Raw genomic sequence first — 9,129 nt, 5'->3', positions numbered from 1 at the left:
TGTCTAGATTCGAACCTCAACATCAAACCAGTCATATCCCTCTCTTGCCTTCCATAAGGTCTCGGTGTGCTCTTCAGGGGGTCAGTCCAAGTCTCTATAAAATTCTCGGTGCTCGCCCTTAATCCTAAGGAAGATGTGATGTTTGAAGATACCGACATCCGACTACGGATACTACTACCATCGTTAGATTCTGAGATACCTATTAGAAGGAGATAATCATTGTACTTCAACAAAGATGAACTTCTTTGATGAGCACGAACCACAACAAATATTGCAAACAAACTTGGTGATGAATTATGGTTCACCCACCTCTATTTATAGTGAAGTGGTGACGGTTCAACTTCTAAACCTAATGGGCCAAACCCATCCTAGGCAAGCCCACAAACCCTTCATGCCTTCATCTTGTTTAGACTAATGTTTCAATTCATGTGCCAAACTTGATACCAACTGTTACATCTCCTTTAATCTTGAGGTTTATCATTTAAACACCTTCATCATTGCGCTCCTTGAGGCTGAGACGCTACTATACTCGTAGTGATACAATCAAAGATAACAAATTTTCTTTGCAAAATTTCTATTGTAAATTCAAAACATTAGGATTACCAAATGTTGACATCGACGCCTTGCTTCAGTTGTAGAAAACATACTAACACTCTTTGCATACCTTCCAATCATGAAAAGAATGTGGGATTGTATATGACTAGAAACCTATTGGCCTTGCCAATCGATATCTGTAGTTTAGGTATAATTGAAATCGGGTATCAGAACCTAATATTGGATAACTTATCGTCAATATAAGAATCTTGAGATATTTCGTGAAGAACAAGACTATGTCAGAGAACGAGCATCATATACCGACATTTCTTATGGTCTACTGAAGGTGTAACATAGGAAAATTTAACTAAAGACAAGCCTTACTTAAAAGATAAGTTAGTCATTTGACTTTAGAACCAATTATCCTTAAGTTACAATCTAGACTCATGATTAAATGAAATAAACATTATAAATAATGTCTTAATGATAATTTATTATTTACTGTTTACATTAATTAAGATTTAATTAAAAAACTTTAATTAAATATTAACTTTAACATAAAAAAGTATCTTTTACCACGTCCTTTCAAACAAGAAACTTGGAAGATAAACACCACGTAATGTGAAGAGGTACTAAGAAAAAGATATCAAATGATATCGGGCTGTCAAAATACTTTCTGCCATGCACTTCTTTCATCTATACTTGTTTTGAAACAGATACAAGAGAGTGTAGTCATAATCATCATGTACAAGCACTTCTATCGATAACATCTCACAACAAACACTTATTTACACCTTCTTTTACTCTCATTTACTCATTCACAACCGTAACTTCACGTGCCAAATGTTCACCCATCACTGCTCACCATCACTCAACCAAAAAGCCATCCATTCCCATCAATACGTGAAAAATAAGCCACGTGTCCTACATCCATGAAATTTCTCCAACACGTGGCGTTCATCCAACGCTACCAAATTCAATTGCCCTGGCCCAATCAGTTGATTCGATTTCACCTTACTATAAATAACTGTTTTGAATTGACATATTATGGGTAGGCACACGCAGCCATTAAAGTTTCTCTCCCTTAAAAAGACAACTTTTCAAAACAAGAAGAGACACGGAGAGAGAGAAAGAGTGAAACAGAACAACGTAAGACTTCAATCCAACAGAAGAAATGGTGTGTTTCTGTTTTCTGGTGGATCAGAGGAGGAAGGTGCAGCGGAGCAAGCCGGCGGCGGGGACGTGCTCGCGGTGCGGCGGCGGAGCCAGCGTGGCGGATATGATGACACAAACCAGATTTTGCTACATTCCATTTTACTCCAAATCTTGGAAAGCTATTATTTGCACTTTTTGTGGAGCCACTCTCAAGTCTTACAGATGAGCACCACCTTAATATTTTCATTTCTTAATGTCTCACAGTATATGTAATACACAATATAATCTATGTTTTCGTTTATTAGTTTCTTCTTTGTTTTTTGTTTTTCTGGTACTTTTCTTCTGCTCTACAACATTTTCTTGTCTCCTCTGGAACCCAATAAGTTAGTTACTTATTTACTGTAGAAAGTGAAATTTTTACATAAAAGATTTAAATATAGTACTTTTTGTTATCTTTACAGTATTTATTATGCAATGCTTGTTGCTTCGAGTGGTAGAAGAAATGGCTTTATCAGAAACTCGTGTATATGAAAGAAATTGTTAAGAAAAATAGTTTCTGCTTTAATTTCACCCACGACGAACCAGCGTCTAGTTTATGAATACTTTCCTCAATTTTATAAATTTTAATTCATAAATCGTGTTAAATAATGTACTTCAACGATCCTCTATGTTGAAATATCAAATATCTGTTTTTTCCACAAATACAGTTTCAATGGAAAATTTTAAGGAAATATTGTTTTCCCTGTAAAGGAAAATAATAATAAAAGATACCTCAAGAAGAAGAAAAAATAAATAAAGAAAAAAAGATATTAGATTGTCTTTCTTTCTCAATTTAATAAGTTCTTCCCATGTTTTGGGATTGAGTGTTTTCCTGGAAAATTGGAAAAGTTAAGATTTTGTTACACAAGTTTTTGTTATTGTGATTTTTAATAATATAATTTCATGTTTTAATGTCTGAATGGAGAAGGCAAGCTTTCTTATTTATGAAGTGAAAGTATGTTTGAGTAATTTTAGGTTTAATTAAATGCTATGGGGGTTTAAATAGATATAAATTATCGTTGTTAGTTTGGCATGTTGCAAACTTCACTACCAAAACTGCTGTTATATGTGTCCGTCTTAATAATGGATGTGATTGCGAAAGTGATTCCTTATCATCATCCAAATTCTTTCTGATAAGATAAATTTCATCAATAGTTTATACTTGTGCGTTAAGCTACGTTTCATCGAAGCATTAAGTCATTGCCAAAAATATGTATTTTGTTAGCAAAACATTATTATTAGAAAAATGTTTAATGTCTCGGTAGGTCCCTATTTTAGTCCAGAATCTCAAATAGGTTCTTCTTTTTTTTGGCGTCTCAATTGAGTCTTTTTTTGTGAAATTGAAGCAATTAGAGGTATGCCGTCAAATTGGACAAACGACCGTTTAAGTTTGAGTTATGTGGCATGGTCAGATTTAAGAACGGGCATTAAAAACGAGTTTTATACTAAAAATTTGGATTGCAATGTGGGCAAAATCAGATTTAAGAAAGGGCAAAGTGGGCAAAAACGAGTTCCGTGTTTCATTCGTTAAAGTTCTAGTTTTTATATTGTTAATTAATCTCTGGAGCATTTATCTCCCTTATCCAAGCTTTTCTGATGTTCCATCATCATGCTGTGAGCGAAAGGTGTGTTACATTGAACCTAAACAAAACCCCGTTTCTGTCCACGAATATCAAGTAATAAGTCTTACCATCTTAGGGACACTTGAAATCAAGTTATCTGATAAGCAATTTGCATGAATGATGATAAGCAATTTGCATGAATGATGGGACCCTTCCAGTACTCATATCTCTAGTTCCCATCTAAGTCTAAAGCCACAAATGCTGTAATGATGTGGAAGATCATCAAATAATCCATTAATTACAGATGAATGGAATTCTCGTAACACTGCTTTAGGACACCGGTACAAGAACATACAGACGATGGCATGGTTGACTCATCATAAGCCACTTGGTTCAATCCCAAGTCCTGACCTTTCCTAGATGAATCAAATCCCTAATTCTCAAATGAATCAATCTACAGAGAAAACAGATGAATCAAATCCCTAATTTCAATTTCAAAAAAAACCCTAATCTGAAACTCAACCAAGAACGTGATCCCCACCACCCACGAGAACAGCCACTGAGATGCCGAAACGAACCCTCCCTCCTTGCACCACGAAGCGGACCGACCAACGTCCTCGTGTAGTCGCCGCGACCTTGCTGCTCCATCGATTTGTTATCGTCGCGCTTCCGCTGCCCCTCCACAAGGTCTCTGCCTGTGATCGAAAACGCAGAATATTCTCTCCCCCAACGTTGAGTCTGTTTGCGTCAAAGGAGAAAGGGAAGAAGCTTCAAGCTTCTAGAGTTTGCTTTTAACTGGAACAGAGAAGAGATGAGAAAGAGTTTTCCCTTACGCGACCTTGGGGCTGCACTTAAATTTTTACATTTTCCCCACTTTGCCCTTCCCTAAATCTGATTCAATCCAAATTTTTGAAACAAAACTTGTTTTTAATGCCACGTGAGATTAATGCACTGACTGACCATGCCACGTAACCCAAACTTAAACGGTCGTTTGTCCAATTTGACGGCAGACCTCTAATTGCTTCAATTTTACAAAAAAAAAACCCCAATTGAGACACCGAAAAAAAGAGGGACCTATTTGAGATTCTGGACTAAAATAGAGACCTACCGAGACATTAAACCTTAGAAAAATGCTCTCAAGATGCATTCGCTAAATAGATGAGTCCACGACTAACATTCGGTAGATAACGAACAACATATATACATGATTTATAATATTAAATTATTACAATTTATTTTTAATATTAATTATACTTTTAAAAAGATATAATAACGAATTTAAAAATGAGACATTTTCTCTACTCCTTATTATCCTGAAAAAGTAGGGGCATCATGCATCTTTAAACCGATAACCATCTTTCGGTTAACCTAGCCTCCTCTATACCTCAATACCAACAAAGAGTAGTACATGAATATTCACCTGTTGTCCGTCAACTACGCCTTTTGGCCTGATCTTAGGCCTTGACTCACTCTCCGTAGACAAACCTTGCAGAGAAACCCTTGGGTTTTCAAGGCATTTCTAAAGCGATAAAAGTAGGAATTATTTTTAAAATTAAAATATCTCTTATTTTTTTAATCATGTCTTAATTTGTACTTTTTTTTATTGGTAACTTAATTTGTACTTATTTACATCTTTTTCTATGTTTTTACCATTGATTTTTCTTTGTCTCCTTACTTCGTCGCTCTTCTGACCATGTTTTCATCCCGTTTTACATTTCTACTTTCACGGTTTTTTTAGTACACATTATTTTAATGGAAGCATATCAATTTTAAATAATAACTTTCAAAAATTTTATAATGAAAAAAAAAACCTTTTGAATTTCACAGTCTAAAAGTTTTATTTTCTGAAAAGAAATTACTTTTTGTCAGAAATAATGTTCCAACTATGTTCCAACTAAATCCACTGTATCGCACTGCTTCACTGCTTCACTGCTTCTCATTTATTGTTTTCTGTTTTTCTGTTATTTCCTCTCTTTTATCTCCTATATATGTATCCTTCTCTGTTCCCCTTTTCACATACTGTACAAACAACAATATATTTTACATATTTCAGTTTTCTCTTCTCCTTCTTGTTGTTCTCTTTCTTTCTTCTTTGGATGCATCATGAATTCTTCTATGAAGCTTGCACAAATACCATCAATCATTGTGAAGTTATCTCTGTGATGGTATCAGACCTCTTCATTTGAAGAGCTCTGCTGCGCCTTATACTCTGTCATCCTCTCTGCCTTCTATCTTGTGAGGTTCTTGAAGATCCTTTACTTTCTTTTTTGGTTCTTGCGCCATGAATGACGAGAACAATCATCCTTCAAGCTTTCTATACCTTTATCCCAGTGAAAGCCCAGCCACATCTCTGGTTTCTCCTCTTCTTGATTCCAATAATTACCATGCATGGAGCAAATCTGTGACCACTACATTAAGTGCCAAGAATAAAGCTCAATTCATTGATGGAACTGCTGAAGAACCGTCCAGAGAAGACCCATCGCACAATGCTTGAAAGAGATGCAACAACATGGTGGTCTTTTGGTTGGTCCACTCCGTTTCTCCCGAGATCAGGCACAACATTCTTTGGATGGATGATGCCCAAGCCATTTGGAATGATCTCAAATCAAGGTTTTTTCAGGGGGATCTGCTGCGCATCTCAGAGCTGCAGGAAGAAGCTTCTTCTCTCAAACAAGGCTGTCAAACTATCACTGAATTCTACACAAAATTACGCATTATATGGGGTGAATTGGATAATTTTAGACCTGACCTGATCTGCACCTGTTGTCGCAACCGGAATAGCGACGGGACGACGATCCAAAAAAAGAAACGGGTTTTGGAAAGAGATTTGGGAGTCGCCACCATAGTTTATTATGGAAAACTACGGAAAAACCATAAAATAATAAGACACGGTCCACGAAAACCAGATTCTGGGTTCGGGAGTCGGTTACGTGTAGGGAAGGTGTTAGCACCCTACAACGCCTGCCCTAAGGCAGTACCTTTAACTAAATGCACGAATATGATGTGGTTTTCAAAATGTTTAACTATCCCCTAAAATAAAATTCTAAATAAACAAAACATATTTTTTAGTTTTTTTTGGGCCCGACAAGGATTGACCTTGCTCCTACGTATTCTCATTCAAAATGAGAAATCAGGGTTACGTAGTTCTTTTGGAGCTGTTTGAGAAAGTTTGTTTGGAAATTGTTTGAAAATTTGTTTTCAGATGATTTTGGATAACTTTGGATTTTTGGGAAGTGAACCTGACAAGGGCTAACCTTGCTCCTACGTATCTCCACTTTTGATGAAGAATCAAGGATCACGTAGTTCTGGGTGAAAGGTTGATTGTTTGTTTGAAAAAGGATGTTTTGGTATTTTTATGTAAGAAAAAGAAAAGGGTCTTCTAACACAAGGACGATGCGTGCGATCACACATGCGCTAGAATCCTTTAAAATATATATTTTAATTTTTATTTTTTAGGAAAGAAAGGGTTTTCTAACACAAGGACAATGCGTGCGATCACACATGTGCTAGAACCCTTAAAATATATTTTTGGTATTTTTATAAAAAGAAGAAAAGGTTTTAGCACAAGGACGATGCGTGCGATCACACATGTACTTAACCTTTAAAATATTTTTGTTATTATTTGAGACAAGAAGAAGAAAAGGTTTTAGCACATGGACGATGCGTGCGATCATACATGTGCCTAAACCTTTAAAATATTTTATTATTATTATTTTATTTTATTTTTTAGAAAAGAAGAAAAAGGTTTTAGCACAAGGACGATGCGTGCGATCACACATGTGCCTAAACCTTTAGAACGTATATTTTGTAATTCTTTTATTTAAGCTATAAATATTGTATTATTAAATATATATTTTAGGATAAGTAGATATCTAGAATAAATAAAATAAGACAATGAAAAATAAAAATAAAAACAAAACAAAAATAAAATAAATAAATAAAAGTAAAGAAAATCATGGGGAGGGGGGGGGGGGGCTAAATGAGAAAGGGGTGCCGAACGGCCCGTCGCAAGCTACCGTGCAGTCCGTGGAAGTGGCCGAACGGACGTTGGGAAAAGATTCAGAATAACGAGCGTTCGTTGGGGAGGTGACGAACGGACGTTTGGGAAAGGAGGCCGGATGACGAGCGCTTGTTGGAGAGATGACGAACGGACGTTGGGGAAGGAGGCCGAATGACGAGCGCTCATTGGAGAGATGACAAACGGACGTTAGGAAAGGATTCAGAATAACGAGCGTTCGTTGGGGAGGTGACGAACGGACGTTGGGAAAGGAGGCCGGATGACGAGCGCTCGTTGGAGAGATGACGAACGAACGTTGGGAAAGGATTCAGAATAACGAGCGTTCGTTGGGGAGGAGACGAACGGACGTTGGGAAAGGAGGCCGGATGACGAGCGCTCGTTGGAGAGATGACGAACGGATGTTGGGAAATGAGGCCGAATGACGAGCGCTCGTTGGAGAGATGACGAACGGACATTGGGAAAGGATTCAGAATAACGAGCGTTCGTTGGGGAGGTGACGAACGGACGTTGGGAAAGGAGGCCGGATGACGAACGGACGTTCGAAAAAGGCTGAATGACGAGCGCTCGTTGGAGAGATGACGAACGGACGTTCGAAAAAGGCTTAAAGTTCTCGGTCGTGCGTTTATTTCTGGGCTTGGCCCACCCGGGTGGTTTCTAGCCTAGAATCCCCTAGGGGTTCAGCATCTTCCCTCATTCCTCACCCTACTCAGATCAAGCACTCCCCCAGAGACCCGAGGTTCCCCACCTCTTCCGCAAGCCCGCTGTCCATCTCGGACAGAGCAGCCACCACGCCTCACCTCCAGCAAAAACCGGCCACCGCGAGTAGCGGCCCAAGACGTCGCAAGCGCCTCTGCTCACCGCCGAGACCCTCGCCGGCCGCCGCTCCAACTCTTCCTCTCTCGTTTTCTATTGGGGCCGCCGTTGCCAATGAAAATATTTGGGGTTTTCTCAACTGCTAAACGTCCCCGCAACACCACCTTTCCCTCTCTTCTTCCCCTAATTTTTATCGTTTTTTATTGATTTACTGATTAATCTGGCATTGATTGACTCGACGTTTTACTGGGATTGAAAATTACGAGTGTGTGTTGTGTACGTCTGAATGTGAGGGGTGAATGCTGGATTTGTTCTGCCTTGTGTGTTGATTGGGTTATGCTTGTTGGGGGTGGTTACGAGTGTGAACACGATGACCAGAGGAGTAGAGGATCCAAGGGGTTGATGGAGGCTTGCGAGGGAGGGAGACAAAGGTTGGAGTCTCCATCGTTACAGCGGGCAAAAGCTAGGGAAATGGGTGAAGTTGAACAGGATGTTGATTTGGCCGGTAGGGGAAATAGGAGAGAAGTATGATAAGAAGGATGGGAATGGAGATTTTATTGAGATGAAGATGGTCGAAGGATGTTGGTAGTAGCCGCGGGCGTGAGATATTGAAGATGGCTGTGACAGGGGGTGAATATGGATGATGGGTTGGAGATAATGGTTCGTGATGCTCGGTGGCTATGAAACGGATTGACACCAAAGGGATTTTCAGAGCTCCAATGATAGCTGACGGCTTGAGCTAAATCGGAAGACGACGTGAAATCTGGATTTGATCGAGATGAAGACCGGGAAGCAGCGGAAGAAACAGATGTATTCAAGAACCCTAGGATTTGGAATCGAAGATAAACAGCGATGAACAAACCATAGATTCGAGGTTTGTTCGGTTGAACACCTAGGGTTTGATGCGGAAGCGGATTTGAACGGTGGGGAAGTGATTTTAGTCGGCGAGAAGAGAATTAATCGGTGAAAAAAGATTTACGTGGAGGTCTGCGGGAACGATGTGGTTCG

The 9,129-nt window shown here is 38.8% G+C and overlaps 1 protein-coding gene across 1 annotated transcript; it reads left to right on the top strand.

The window, feature by feature from the left end:
* The first annotated feature begins 1,596 nt into the window (after positions 1-1,596).
* Positions 1,597-1,990, top strand: LOC108333777 (uncharacterized). The gene has a single exon (XM_017569250.2). It carries the CDS (start codon positions 1,709-1,711, stop codon positions 1,913-1,915), a length of 207 nt encoding a protein of 68 aa, XP_017424739.1. The 5' UTR covers positions 1,597-1,708; the 3' UTR covers positions 1,916-1,990.
* The last annotated feature ends 7,139 nt before the right edge of the window (positions 1,991-9,129 follow it).

This window comes from Vigna angularis, chromosome 11 (genome assembly GCF_016808095.1).
Source record: "Vigna angularis cultivar LongXiaoDou No.4 chromosome 11, ASM1680809v1, whole genome shotgun sequence".
In the NCBI taxonomy this organism is placed as follows: domain Eukaryota; kingdom Viridiplantae; phylum Streptophyta; class Magnoliopsida; order Fabales; family Fabaceae; genus Vigna; species Vigna angularis.
Note: the sequence above shows the minus strand (reverse complement) of the source record. Positions and strands in the feature narration are given on the sequence as shown.

Coding starts and splice junctions, on each gene's coding strand:
- LOC108333777 (XM_017569250.2), top strand. CDS start 1,709: ATGGTGTGTTTCTGTTTTCTGGTGGATCAGAGGAGGAAGGTGCAGCGG.